This window comes from Trematomus bernacchii, unplaced genomic scaffold (genome assembly GCF_902827165.1).
Source record: "Trematomus bernacchii unplaced genomic scaffold, fTreBer1.1, whole genome shotgun sequence".
Lineage (NCBI taxonomy): Eukaryota > Metazoa > Chordata > Actinopteri > Perciformes > Nototheniidae > Trematomus > Trematomus bernacchii.
In genome coordinates, this window is record NW_022987656.1 from 2,534,599 (window position 1) to 2,549,581 (window position 14,983).

At 40.0% G+C, this 14,983-nt stretch overlaps 2 protein-coding genes across 2 annotated transcripts; one reads left to right on the plus strand and one right to left on the minus strand.

The window, feature by feature from the left end:
- Positions 1–39: 39 nt before the first annotated feature.
- On the plus strand, positions 40–7,988 carry psma6a (proteasome 20S subunit alpha 6a). The gene is made up of 7 exons (XM_034135244.1): positions 40–211; positions 2,053–2,147; positions 2,663–2,744; positions 3,620–3,775; positions 4,149–4,327; positions 5,508–5,602; positions 6,378–7,988. Exons 1-7 carry the CDS (start codon positions 136–138, stop codon positions 6,433–6,435), a joined length of 741 nt encoding a protein of 246 aa, XP_033991135.1. The 5' UTR covers positions 40–135; the 3' UTR covers positions 6,436–7,988.
- A 2,101-nt stretch (positions 7,989–10,089) lies between these two features.
- nfkbiab (nuclear factor of kappa light polypeptide gene enhancer in B-cells inhibitor, alpha b) lies at positions 10,090–14,127 on the minus strand. Its single transcript, XM_034135290.1, has 6 exons — positions 13,803–14,127; positions 12,306–12,411; positions 11,907–12,117; positions 11,225–11,313; positions 10,646–10,906; positions 10,090–10,563 (listed from the first exon to the last, which is right to left on the minus strand). Exons 1-6 carry the CDS (start codon positions 14,048–14,050, stop codon positions 10,528–10,530), a joined length of 951 nt encoding a protein of 316 aa, XP_033991181.1. The 5' UTR covers positions 14,051–14,127; the 3' UTR covers positions 10,090–10,527.
- Positions 14,128–14,983: the final 856 nt, after the last annotated feature.

The window sequence follows — 14,983 nt, forward strand, 5'->3', positions numbered from 1 at the left end:
AGTTGACCCGGAAATATAAGGTTTTACTCTGAAAGAACACATCCGGTGTAGATGTTTCCCATGTTTTGACTGTTGCCTCTCAGTTCAGTTTCAATTTAAGTCTATACACGTTTACATTAGATATATCAAGCCGCCATGTCCCGGGGGTCCAGTGCGGGGTTTGACCGCCATATCACCATCTTCTCTCCGGAAGGAAGACTCTACCAAGTCGGTAAGTAGTGAGAATGATGAACAAAACTCAACCTGCTCTGTCATCACTACAGGCTAACATGCTAACGTTAGCAAGCAACTTCTATGTTGCACATTCGTACTTCACTGTTATTTAGAAAATACAAAATTTCACTACATTTTTAAAATGTCATAATGACTGTTATTAATGTATGTCTTTATTCAACTATAATGGAATATAGTTATTGAGTAGTAACTAAGTAACTGAATGTTTCGTTATGTTGCAGTTTTGCTAGCTTATCAGCTATCTTAATTTAGCTGTGAGGAGCTAACATAAGCTAATGTTTTGATAACTATTTGTTATTCAATTGGAATTATATTATTATTTAGCAACTAGTCAACTAACTTTAGCAATATATTCACTTGTGTTCGGACAATCCTTATTATTAATTTCCTACAATACGTTTTTTAACTGTGCTGTATTAAATGTAACAGTTTTAAACCTGTTTTACTAAAATGCCCCTATCCATCTGTCACAAAGGTATTGTGTAATACTGGGTCATGTTTATGTACAATTAAATGTTAAACAACTAACTAGGTTGAACCAGGGCAGGACTGGGACAATAAGTCAGGCCGGGAATGCCAGGCCACTACCAGTTTCTTTTGTGCCATTTTGTTGGATTTATTTGTCAATATTTACAGCGTTGCTGCCCATAGCCCTATAGTTTAAATCTACTACCCCAGAATAAACATATGGACATGGGTTACTATTCAAAAAAATGGTGCAAATGTATTTGGGAACCTATCCATGTGTACATGTTTTAAGTGGGGGTCGACCTCAAATCCTCTAGGGGGGTCGGGGAGCATGCTCCCCGGTAAGATTTTTTTTAAATTTTGGAGTTAAATGCATCAATCTGGTGCATTTTGAGGGGGAAATAAAGAGACTAGATCTATGGAAACACCCATATGAAACAGAACTGTATACATTTAAATAATCATAAAATCATAAGAACATGGCCATAACCAATAACATACCATAATACAATATGAAAAAACATTGAAACTTGTTTATTTATTTGTTTTTGGTTCATTTATAGTTGTGAGTGTGTCTGTGCTCCTGAATCAGCCTCTCCTGTCTCCCTCCTCTCCCCCCTGCTCCTCTTTGAGGCAGCAGCAAAGACTAGTTTTAGCTCTCAACAAGTTTTAAAAATGTATCTTACCTTTTTTCACCTATTTAACATTTTTTTCTTTTTATTCATGCATATTTGACTAATCACTCTCCGCTCAAATGGAAATATTTGTTTAAATAAATGGTGACCAAACCGTTTGAGACCCACTGAGATAACTTGGACTGAGCCTCTCAGTCTGACAGGAGAGGACTCTCCCTCCACCTTGTTGTTGAAACAGCTCCGTATATCCGTTAGAGCAGCTAGCTCGCACCAGATGCTAACAACAACAATACAAGTAACCGGTGCGCGCTCTCTCTCTCTCTCACTCGCGCCACACATACACACACCATGGATGTATAATAAGAACACACACCCTCTCGAGCTTGAATGACACACAGAGACCAATCGAGGGCTTTGATGTATGATCTGTATGACAGTGGCCATGTCGGCAGGCCACATCATGTGTAGACAGACAGTCCCCCTGTGTGAGGCAGACACACATTTGCGCAGCGTTGCGTTCACAATACATACAACAACAACAACAATCCTCTCGCCAGCAGGCCACTTAACAGGCCAGGCCATCGGGAAACCTCCCGGTCCTCCCGATGGCCAGTCCGGGCCTCGGTTGAACCCTGAAATAAAGAAAGGTTTGCCAGTATCGTGAAAAGTGCACTACTGTAACTAAATCTGTTTTTCCCCTTCCATCTATCTTCAGAGTATGCCTTCAAAGCCATCAACCAGGGAGGACTGACCTCCGTAGCGATCAGAGGAAAGGACTGTGTTGTGGCTGTCACACAAAAGAAAGTCCCAGTCAGTATACACAGACACACACATAAGTTTGTTTTTCTGTGTTTTTTACAAAGCATCTGGTCAGATCCCACATCTGTAATAATGATGGTCATTGCATTACTATTACTACAGTCCGGCAGTGGCTCAGTCAGTAGGGGCTTGGACTGGGAGCCGTAGGGTCGCTGGTTCAAGTCCCCGACCAGACCTAAATATGGAGTGTGGACTGCTACTTGGAGAGGTCCCAGTTCACCTCCTGCCCTGCCGTGGTGCCCTTGAGCAAGGCACCGGACACCCCCCTTCCCCCCCACTCCCATTGCTCCCCGGGCGCTGTACAATAGCTGCCCACTGCTCCTAGTACTAGACTCCTTGTACTAGGATGGGTTAAAAGCAGAGGCCAAATTTCACTGTGTGTGCTGTGTGCTCTGCATGTGTGACCATTAAAGAGGGTTTCATCCCTCCCTATTCTATTCTATTCTATTCTATTCTATGTTGTGTACCTTTCTGTGTTTACAATGTCTTTGTCTTGTTTTTCTCAGGACAAGCTATTGGATGCGATGACGGTCACACATCTGTACAAAATTACAGAGAACATTGGCTGTGTTATGACTGGCATGACTGGTAAGCAATGTCCACTTGAATGCATGCGTAACAAAAAAATAAGTAAAAATAGAGTGTGCTATTTCAGTCATTTGACAACTCTAGCTGCAGCAGAACATAACATAAAAGTTGCAAAAGTGTCGTAGCTAGCAAAATAAAAAACTAAAGTATTCCAAAGCTGACCAGAGAAACACATTATTTGCTATTATTTATTAATTTATTTTATTAATTTTATTTTACCGTGCACAATAATAGACATTTCTGTAAATGCGCCTGAGTTAGCTAAGAGGCTTTTTTTCATCTGTAATTCCTGGACAGATGTTATCCCTAATAACAAATCATTAAAAACATGCAAAATAGAGGCTCACAATAAATAAAATAAAACATACATAGCAAAAAGATAGACAAATGTGGATTGTTCTCTTTCCGTAGCTCAAATTCATTGGACATCAGCCTCAACAGAAAAATAAAATGGAATAAAATAACTTCTCCTGCATGGGATAATGCGATTTCCTCTACCTGTTTTCTTTTGAACAGTAATTGAAAGTGATTTAATTGGGTTAGTGACAACCATACTACGCCTATGACCCGTTTACATAAAGAAGTGTATAATTAGATTACACTTTATTGTCATTGCACAGAGTACAACAAAATGCAGTTTGCATCCAACCAGTAGTAAAGGGCATCCAGTTACAATTCATTTGCATAACAAACAATGTTATAGTAATGTAAAGAAAACGTATTGATATGAATTGAATGTACATGGAGAAAGTTGTCGGCTCTATGATGTATACATACGGGTGTGCCGGGGAAGAAACTTGGTGACGTATTTCTCCAATTAAATCGATACATTATTCATTAAAAAATGCCTTTTTTCTGCCTCTTCCTCCCTCCAGCTGACAGCAGGTCTCAGGTGCAGAGGGCTCGGTATGAAGCGGCTAACTGGATGTATAAGTACGGCTATGAGATCCCTGTGGACATGTTGTGCAAACGCATGGCAGACATCTCTCAAGTCTACACACAGAACGCAGAGATGAGGCCCCTAGGCTGCTGTGAGTCTCGTGTGGATTGTTTAACAAACATAACTTTAATGAGTTTCCAAATCCTTATTCTCAATAATGTGTTACTTTGTGAGGAGAGCTGTACTGCTGCACGTTTTCATATTTAGCGTTACTTAGTGATCTGAATCTGTTTTGTAAGGAGTGTAATAAGTAAAGTGTCAAAGGGTTTTAAAACTCAGCACAAAATATCTAGAGCTACAATCAAGATATTATATCTATAAAAACAGATATTTGTGTAAACATTGAACAAGGCTGTTTAATACTGTTTATGAGTTTTTTTCAAAGTGCTGTTTAGAATATTTATCAGAATCAGAATCCCTTTGGTAAATATGTATATCCCTTTCTTCACTCCATCCCCTTCCAGGTATGATCTTTGTGGGTCTGGATGAAGAGTTGGGTCCTCAGCTGTATAAGTGTGATCCAGCCGGATACTTCTGCGGCTTTAAGGCCACCGCAGCCGGAGTCAAGCAGACTGAGGCCACCAGCTACCTGGAGAAGAAAGTCAAGAAGAAACTGGATTGGACTTATGAGCAGACCATAGAGGTATTGCACACATATAGTGTAAACACACAGAATTAACAAAGTGATTCAAGATGTGTACATGCCCCTGGTGTATCCTCCTGGGACACTGGCCATTCATTTTTGTCCAATGTGGGAGACGTGAGACTAAGGCCCTTTATTTCAAACAGCATGTATGCAGTTTGTATGAATCCTGTGAAAAGCACATCCTTGGCTTTCTATTGTCCATCAAAGCACAAATGCTGTCTGTTTAAATAGTCAGAATTGACCTAAGTGAGTGAGGGGGTCAAATGTATAGAGATATGTTGTTACTGTTGTCTGTAAGGATGTTGTTATGTAGCCATTTAAAATACACATTTTAACCCATGTGCTTTTTAAGAGACAGTGGGTCTTGCTTCTTCTGATTTTCAAACACTTTTGAAACTTCAGGAAACGGCACTTTCATCAAGTGAGAAAGAATTAAAAAGAAAATGTAAGATCATCTTGAAACATAGTTAAAAAGATTGTTCCGTATCTACTACAAGAGGTATGTTATAAAACAATTATATATAAAACATTATTTAAAAAAAATATACTTGCGATATGTTTCTTGCATCACAGTAACTTAAACTATGTTAAACAAAAATCATATTTTACAATTTTATTTTTACGTTTCGTAATATTCCGATACGCAATGCAACATTGAATTTCTGTCATAAAACAGACCAGCTGAATATCATGGAATTGTCTTGGAATTTCAGTTGGGACATTCAGGGAGTTCTTTGGATGTCGGAACAGCAGGGAGTTTTACAATTGTGTAACCAAACTAGAATGTTAATGCATTACTTTGCAAGTCAAAAATCAACGGTTGAAGCCATCAAAAGGACCAACATGTAAATAATTGATGTAGCTATACAAATCAGGCACTGATAGTAATATGATAAAACTGATATTATTTTTAGATATTTTGTTTAAAAAAATAGGGCTGCAACTAATAAGTTCATTGTTGATTATTCTTTTATTTGTTGTTTGGTCGGTTAAATGGTAAATACAATGTCAATCAGTGCTTCCCAAAGCCCAAGATGATGTCATCAAATGTCTTGTTTTGGCCTGAACTCAAATATATTCATCTATTATCTATTTCTCGGGCGCAATGTTTATTTTGTTCCCCCTCTCTCCTTTCTTTTCTCTAATGCTTATTGTGACAATTCTCTTCTCAATACAGACGGCTATCTCATGCCTGGCCACCGTTCTGTCCATCGACTTCAAGCCCTCTGAGCTAGAGGTGGGAATTATCACTACAAAAGGATCTGGATTCAAGTGAGTATTTGCCCTCCTACAAAGAAAGTAAATACATAGAAATCCCTCTTTAATTTCAACCCTTGATGAATTATGAATCGTATGAATTGAAGCAAAGGTTAGCAACTGGAAGACATAATTAAGACATACAGTATCTAAGTCTCCTCTGCATATTACTACCTTGTAATCAGCTTAAATGTAACCTTACATTCATATCGTTTTCATTTTTTATTACTACTATAATTTATTTCATTTGTTTATTTTGTTTAGTTTTTTGTTCCGTTGCTGTGTTTATCAGTTTTACCTACACTTTATGTAAAAACACGAGTTTGTATTCTGAGAAAAATGCATCTGGTAAATAAGTCAATAAATAAATAAAAATGATAAAATAAATATAAAAACCTGTGTAGGGAATATAATGCAAACCTTTTTGCACCTTCTAGTTTATTTCAACTTCCTGGATGCATTTTAAGAAGCAATCTTTGCTCTTTATCTAAACATGCAGCCTTAAACAGTCGCCACTACTCCTGCAGAAGTCTTGCATCTTTGTGCTGACACTGACAAAAGTGAAATCCCTTAAGCATGTGTTGGCTTTGTCAATATCTCCTCAGGGTTATTTCTAAAAATGGATAAGAACAGACTAATGGAAATTCCCCTTAAAACAAAAGCAGGGATAAGATCAAAGGAAGGGCTTAGAGGGTTCAATGTGTTCTCAACGTGTCCGTGTTTGAAGGCCTAAAAACATCTGGCATAACAAAAAAGGATGCCCGTTAACTTTTGTGTGTTTGTGCTCCAGGATTCTGTCAGAGAATGAGATCGATGTCCACCTGGTGGCTTTGTCTGAGAGAGAATGATGAGACTCTGAAAAGGATGAATGGCAACATCAGAAAACCCCCCTCCTCCACCTCCTCCTCTGCAAAAAGGTCTCGCCTACAGGGAATGAGTTGGTATCATCTTGTTCCAAAGAAGTGGCGGTTGAAATACAAAGATAAACAGTTATTAGCAGGTGGGTGGAAACGTTACCCATCTGCACCAACACCTCCTTTAGCATCGTCTCTGACTGGACACGATATTCTCCACATATCCACCCCTCCTGTATTTTCTGGAAAGATGCTGAACATTCACATCAGTACCACCACACCAGTCTGATATCTCCTCCTCTGTCTGGATGGAGCCCAAACGACTTTAGTTGATGAGTGCGACATGAGCAGATTGAAAAGATGGGGGATAGTAACACGACGACAACAACAACAGCACAATAACCTCTCAATACCTCTTAGTATAGAGTAGTGAAGGATTGAGTCCTAAAACCCGGGAACGAGCAAGCATTTTTGCAAAACAAAACATGTTTTTATTTTAATTGCCTGAAATAAGGTCTGTGGTTAATGAAAGTTTCCAGAATATTCACGTTAGTAGTTCACTTTTATGCGTCCTAAAAATGGCTGTTGATTAAAAGCAGCTAAACCTGACTACCAAACGTTCTTTTGCTGAACATTAGCCGCCTTTAGCTTAGAGTGAGTGATGCGCAGTGATTGCTTGAATGTTTCGAAAATCATAAAGTTGTTGTTAATATGTGGAGATTATCCTGCTGTACAAAACGTGTAAGTATCAAACGTTTGTCTGAAATAAGTTCTATGGGTATACTATACAATCTTTCGGGATTTTCACGTTTTGTTCTAAGACATAAAATACGTCAATAAATACCCGACTTGTGAATGTCCGGAGCTTCTACGTGTAAAAAAAACTGCGTTTGCTAACAAGTTGCTGAACGAGGCTATTAAACGTCATCAAGCAGAAAATTAGCCTTTAGCTTAGCGGTATTCAACTAACTGTCATGTAGTTTGTTTAAAGCCTAACGTTAGCTTTTTTACTTATTGCGATTGCATTTATGACTCAAAAATCATTAAAGTTGTGTTGATATTTGGAGATTATCCTGCTGAAGAAAGTAAGTATCATAAACACATTAGCCACAGATCTTATTTTATTCATGTTCCAAAAGCCGATGGAAGAATCCTATTAGCTTTTAGACTAGGGAGCCGTTGCAATGCTAACTTCGGGGTCGGCCTACAAAGATACGTCACCACTGCACCATTATTTACATAGCTTCTTGAGTCACTGTATTTCAACAGTGCTTCCAAACGTTACTCAGGGCTGCCACATACATTATTTTGATCTAAATTAAAGTGCCACCCCCTCCTCTCCACTGTTTGTAGTTCCAGGGTGATTTAAATGCTCTGATTTAGGACGGTCACCCCTGTCTCACCCTAAATCAGAGCATAGAAGTCTGCTCAGGTCAACAGGAAGTCGCTGATTATTTCATTCTCTCCCCTTGTGTCTCAACCCCCCTTCTCTCTGCTGCCATTGTTGTAAATTGCACTTCTAATAAACACAACGTTTTTATTGAACATCTTCCCTGTTTTTCTTTTCTCCACATATGAATTTGGGTTACCAAGAGACCACCTGTCCAGCTCAGCTAACATTATATTCACATGGGTGAAAGACCATTGTGAAAGGGGCTATAACAATGACTTACTGGAGTATGAATCAAGATGATAAATATCACAAAAGTAAATTAAAATGAAAATTGTTTCTAAAATCATAGATGCCTGTTTGATTGAGAAAAAACACATGTTTAACATAAGAATAAAGGATCAAATTCAAACAATTGCAGAAACAACGGAATTGAATAAACCCTCTATCACAAGGTTGCTTGCTCAAGGACACCATGGCAGTGAAATGGGACCTTTCCAAGTACCAGTCCACACTCCCTTCTCTTCTGGGACTTGAACCAGCCACCCTTTGGTTCCCAAGCCAAGATTCTGCATTTGACCCATCCTAATAGAACGACCAGTGGGCAGCTAATATGTACAGTGCCCGGGGAGCATTGTAGTAGGACTTTAACCATCGACCTTTCGTTTGCCAAGTACCTACAGACTGAGCCCCCACTGCCCTACAATTGTTTGATATGAGTTAAACTGTACAGTCTAATGTATTTACAGCTGTTATAAAGTCATGCTATGTCTCCATGGTAAGACTGGCAGTGTGTAAAGCCAACATACTTGGCATGATCTGCGAAACAATCACAGATTTGCATAGGTGTATTTAACAGTGACTTCTGATATGCATGTTACAGGAACTAGAGTAAAACCCCCTTCCTCCCCTCTGCCCCGAACTTGACTGAAGCATCCTGTTGTTCCGTGGAGATTCCCTTCTTTTGGAGGAATGAGAAGCAGGAATGTCGTGAACAGCTGAGTGTTCTGTTCCTGGGAATTTCCTGTCCCTTCTTTCTGAACCCCACCCTCCCAAAAACGTCCTGATGTAGATGACTGAGCAAATCAAACACAGAATTCCCCGATGCTCTTATCTCTTTCTACACACACACACACACACACCCAGCTGGAGGAACTGCTGCAGGGTTTTATGCCCGCTACTTCCTCATTCAGTGGAAAGGAGTTGTTGAGTTATCAGTCACTCCCTGCCCGGAATGCATTATATGACAATAAAAGGACTGAAAGTCAGCTGTCATGCTGCGATGGAGGCATTTATAGCAGCAGACACAGTGACGGCAGAAGGAAGGCACATGGTCATTTCTCGCATAATTGCAGCCTTAAAATATCGTCACCCGCCAACTATTATTTACTGGATCTTCTATGATCTTTCTTATATATATTATAAGAGAGAGCCTCCTTCTAGGACCAACTGTGTCGTTTTTTTAAAAGGAGCTAAATGTATATGCAGTTCATATGATTCATATGCTGAATTTCAGATGAGCACTTTTATTTTTATAAAGAAAAAAGAGATCTAAGGAAGAGGGTTTTGACTTCTTTTTTTTAAGATCCTACAAAAAGTGATTTTGGTTCTGAGGAATAAGTCCAAATTCTGAGTTAAAATACAATTATTTTTTCTCAGAATTCTGATTTTAATCTCAAAAAGAAAATTCACTTTTCGTCAGATCTCATATCTTTCACATGTGGCCCTGTTCCTCTTCCGTAGAAAACGGTTTGTTTTTCTGAGTTAACAACATTATTGTATCTGAATTCTGAGAGGTAAAAAAACTATTTCATTAACCAGATTATTAAAATTCTCTGAAAACTAACATTGAAGCTATTTTCCTGAATACACAATAATATCTCTGTTATCTCAAAGTACTGAGAAATGTGCTTGTTTTACTGAAATTAGAAGCTCTAATTCTAAACTTCATGGGATATTTTTAATTTGGAGGTACTGGTATCCTTTATTTATATAGATCATGTGTTCATATTGGCATGTAAAAGCCTCTTTTCTAACGAGAACAGATTTCTTTCTTCCTGAGAATGAAAAAAACCCTTAAATTCAGAAAATTGCCTCAATTTTTTTAAATTTCTTCATATCTGCTCGTCTTAAATAGCACGCATAGCGTGTCAAGGTAAACGGTAATTGTTTCATAACTACCACAGGTTTGTGAAAAAAAATTAATAGTTTAACATGCGTACCACCCCAGTCCCCACAAATATACCAACACAAAGTTCTTCTGTTAAATATGAGTGTTTTTAATTTAACTGGAGTGTGCTGGACTGTTCGCTGTCTCACATATACAACCTGCTCAACTGTACACGTTCACAGCTTCCATAAAAAATACATCTTTGTATACACAGCATTTACAATATCGTACAACAGAGCTGCTGCAGGTCCAGCTGTGTGGATGGATGTTTCTTTGTGACAAATGATTTTCACAGAATACAAGCAACCCTCTCAACATCATGTATTCACACATCTCAGCGCCTTTTCTCCCCCCGCAGCCTGGAACGGCCTGTCCAATCTTACGCGTCCACGCCCGCGCCGTGTCACTGCACTCCTGGGCTCATGTGACGTCACTTTCTGGAAGAAGTCGACGTGCCGAGCCGTTTCTTTGTGTCCTTTACCGTCACAGCCTCCTGCCTCTGTAACTTCCTCTCTCTCCCTTCCTGCTAATGTCCGTTCCACTGGATGTCATCATATCCCACCTACAAACACAAAGAAAGTGGTTACACACTTGCTAGAAAAATGCTACTTTTAATGCTACATCTCTGCTGTTTCGACACACACCTCCTCATCAGACTCCTCGTCCACTTCTTCCTCGCTGTCGTCTGATTCGCTGTCAGGCAGCTCCCTCAGTTCAGGATTGGTGAGAGAGTACAGTTCTTTCCGGATTTCGTCGTTGTGGCGGCCGTAGGTGAGGTGGAAGGGGGTGTGGCCTCCAGAGGTCAGGAGGTTGGGGTCCCCTCCTTTCTTCAGCAGCAGTTGGACCAGGGGGAGATTCTGCAGATCCACGGCGAGGTGCAGCGCACTGCGACCGTTCCGCTGTTCCTGAAGCACACAGAGAGGACACAAGGCTTTATTAGCAACAGGAGGGTGCTGTTCCAAAAAATACTAAGGGTGGAAATCTTTCATTCTCTCACAATTCGATTCAAATTGTAACTTTTTTGGATTATATTCCAAACAATTCTGGTTTCGTAGATAGAGGAACTAATTTAAGAAGCTACTCCATTGTGCTGTGGCCTTATATAGGCCTTTATGAAACAGTTAAAAAGATTAAAGGAGATTTTATGGAGGGAAGATCATAACCTTGATTCTTACATACTTAAATGTATAATATGCGATTGTATAATTGTGTGTGTTGTTTACCTTCGCATTAATGTCAGCTCCTAGATCCACCATGTTCTCCACCAGCAACAGGAAACCCTGAACTGAGGCCAGGTGGAGGCAGTTCTGACCTGCAAGACAAAATCAAAGAATAATTAACAACTGACACCAGACCAGTACAAGCCATTTAATTTCTGAAGATTGACTGTGGACAAAGTATTAACTTTAATTGGGATTTACATTGTTTTGCCATGTTAATGCTGATTATTAAACGTTTATATAGTCCTATAGTGGCAAAATATGTTCATGTTTTTATTTTACACTTTTTTATATAAATGTGGCGATATTTAAGGCACAACAGGCCTAACTATATTTGGAACCTTAGCATCTAACAATCATGTTCCATGTAACAGATAGTTATTGGATAGGAATGACTATGGCATTCCCCTTTCTTGCTTAAATGTCTTCCTCCTCCTAACCATAGACATTTTCTTTTTCTGCCCATCATTCCTCTATTTAAATAGCAGTTCAGTGTCTCGCCTGTTTCCATGCACTGAGGGTGGGCCACCACAGAATGGAAATGACCACCACAGCCACAGAACATAATATTCTAATAATGTTAGAAACATAATAATTTAGCCAACCGCAGCTAAATCCAGACATTTTGGTTTCCTACCATGTAAACACTTATCGTTTGGAAAAGCAAATGCTCTCTATGTCTCACCATGATAGTTGCAGGCAGCCATCACCGTGTGCAAATGCTCTGGCCGACAGTTATTTGTGAGGACGCTGAAGCACAGCAGGTTGCCATGGCGACAGGCGATGTGAAGAGGTGTGTCCCCGCTGTCGTCCACCAGCGTGGGGTCGCACCCGGAAAGCAGGAGTTGCTGGCACACTTCTGCCTGTCCTGTTATTACCGCTAAGTGGAGAGGAGTCTGTGAGGGGAAGAAGTTCAGGTGCGTCAGAAGGCGTTTCATTGTTTTATGAGCTAAAATCTTGCCTAGGGCAGCAAATTGTCTAGAGCCGGCCCTGGCTACAGCCTGTTGAGAAGGTCCTATAGAATTAGCACATTCACAGACTAAAACAAGAAGCAATATTTCATGTTTTAAATCTTCTTCAGTACCTGTCTCTGGTCATTTTGTGTGTTGAGGAAGTCTGTGTTCTTGGACAGGTCTATAATTTTTTTGATGTAGTCCTTGGCCTCGTGGATGATGGCCAGGTGGAGCAGCCTATAAAGACAGAGAATGAAGGTAGAAAACCTGTTACAATACATACACACCTCACAGCTTAATCTGTATTATTGTTTTTCTTCCAACACATTTGAGTGCAAATACACAAACAGATTTTTTTCCATCACCCATATCTGTTACTTTTGAAGCTGTCCTTATTTATGTCATTTTTAGCAGTTTATAAAGGCAGAATATTTGCTTCAAAGGATAAAACCGGACAATTGTACGGTGCTACATCAAGTGCAGGTAAAGTGTTTTAATACTTTTGCATCCTATTTCTACTGATGTCTTCTGGAGAAGACAATATAATTATGATACCTTGTATGTGTTTTTAAAAAAAACACTTAAATCTGAATAGACAAGAAGTATATTCCTCAAAGATATCTCTGGATATTCAATACAGTAGATGGCCAAGTTTCCCATCTCATGTCCCAAAATATTCACATAAAATAATGTTTTCTTTTGTATCAACACTCGGAGCAATTTGATAGTTTGGCAAGTGCAACACGGCGACCCTTTTTACACTTGTTGTAAACATGGATGCTGTAATTACTCCATGTTGGGGATAACTTCCTAAGAATGACGTTACAGTAAATGAGTGTAAATAAATACAAATGGTCCCCCTTTTGAGGTGTTCCCCAGGGCCCAAATTGAGAACCACTGCTCTTCTGACCCCAGGTTGAATCTCTGTAACATGACACAGTTCCTGTCCTCAGTTCTGATGAATTAAGTCACAGTGTACAACTTTGACGCCATTAGCACGTATGCATGTGCCCCAAGAACAGAAGTCTTGAGGTTTTACTATATTTTCATGCGGATAAATAGTGTTCTAACGAAAATAAAATGTGGAGTCACTCTGTAACTTCCCATGGATTTAAGATGGGAACAAATTGCAAACATGTATTCCAAAAGAGAGTTACTCGCCAACTTCCACATATTTGCGTTACTTTTTCTAGGTTTTCCTTATTCTTGCTTCACGGGAGCGCGCTTCGGTAGGATTCCTTGGCGGCGCGCCCGGGACTTTCCCAGTCTGACCCGCGGCCAAAGTAGGATCCCTCCTGATAATAGCCTTTTGTTTACGTCCGATTCCACTGTGTCTGACCGCAGCTAGCCCCATTATCAAACCGGACACCCTTTGTGTGTATTTTTTAAAACTGCAGCAGTGTACTTTTATAAGCTATAATGCTGAAGTAAGCCTAAACATTGAATGAGTTAGTCCTGGGCCTGTGTTTTGTAATGACAAGCTGGAGGAAGATAGTTCCCGACAGGAAAGGGATCAAATTACCTCCGAAGACCCAAACTGGGCCTAGCAAGGCGATACTGCAAGACTTCCGAAAACTCACAAACACCGCCTTGTTTAACTCTGTAGGGTTATTCCTGTAGTGACTTACGTGTCTCCGTCTTCTGTGAGTTGTGTTTTCCATTCCTGAAGCTCTCCGGTTACATCTTGTTTGTGCTGCGGAGGCTCACACTCCAGCTGCAGCCGACGGATCTCCGCCGCTACCGCCTGGTACTCCTCCTCCTTCAGGGAGTCCAGGCCGCTGTCCAGCCGCTCTTCTGTCGACGTAGGCGGCTTCCCTTCTTTAGAGTCTCGACTGTAATCCATTTGGTTTAATATACTGGTCCTGTGGAGGTCCATGGTTGGTTGTTTCTCGGGCTGAGGTGCGCTTGGTTGTGTACTAGCAGAGAGTTGTGCAGCAGTGTGTAATGCCCTCTGTGTGGCTGCCTGCAGCGGGCGGAGCTAACAACTAGGTGGGGGATTTCCAGAAAACTGTCACTCAGAATAACACAGCACACAGATTGCTGGCTCCAAGAGGGGAATTCTATTCAGACACATATAAATACACTCCTCAGTTTGTCACCAACCGAGCAAAGTCTTTTTGCAGACTACATTTGCTGCAGTTAAAATATACATTTCTGCAGTAGATTTATTAATGGCACACTTTCTCAATAAATAGGCATGTAATCTCTATGTGCAGCTCAAACTAGAAATCAGTAGCTGCTTTGAAAACATTCTCATTTGTTATGCAAACTAAATAGTATTTAATCACAAAAGCATTGTTGGGCAGTAGTCCTCTACATGTAATAAACTAGAAGATGAACTATATTTTGCAGTATTTTGCTCGTAGTTTAACTTCTTAATATTTGGTTTCAGACAGAGGGTGAAAAGATGTGCTGCAGCACAGGCAGTATGAGAGAAATAAAGACCTTTTTGAACATTACAGCGTGGAAACATGTCACATTAAGTACAAAATACAAATATGAACCTGGAAATTAGCATATAAGGGCCCCTTTAAGCGGTAGCTTGCAAAGTTTTCCAATTAGCTCCCCAACACTGGCCAAAAGCATAAGGAGGAACTCAGACAATTCAAGCCACATCACACCACACATCACACCTCAATTCATCTTATGCAAATTCTTCAAGAAGGGAAAGCCCAGGAGGAAATCATAATAACTTCAAGCACAGGCTTCTATGTGTTATTTGGTTGCACAAGTGTTGTCACATTAAATAGTTGCTGTCAGTGAGGAATTTTTGCATGGAAAGTCCTATAAATACTGCACATTTATTCAG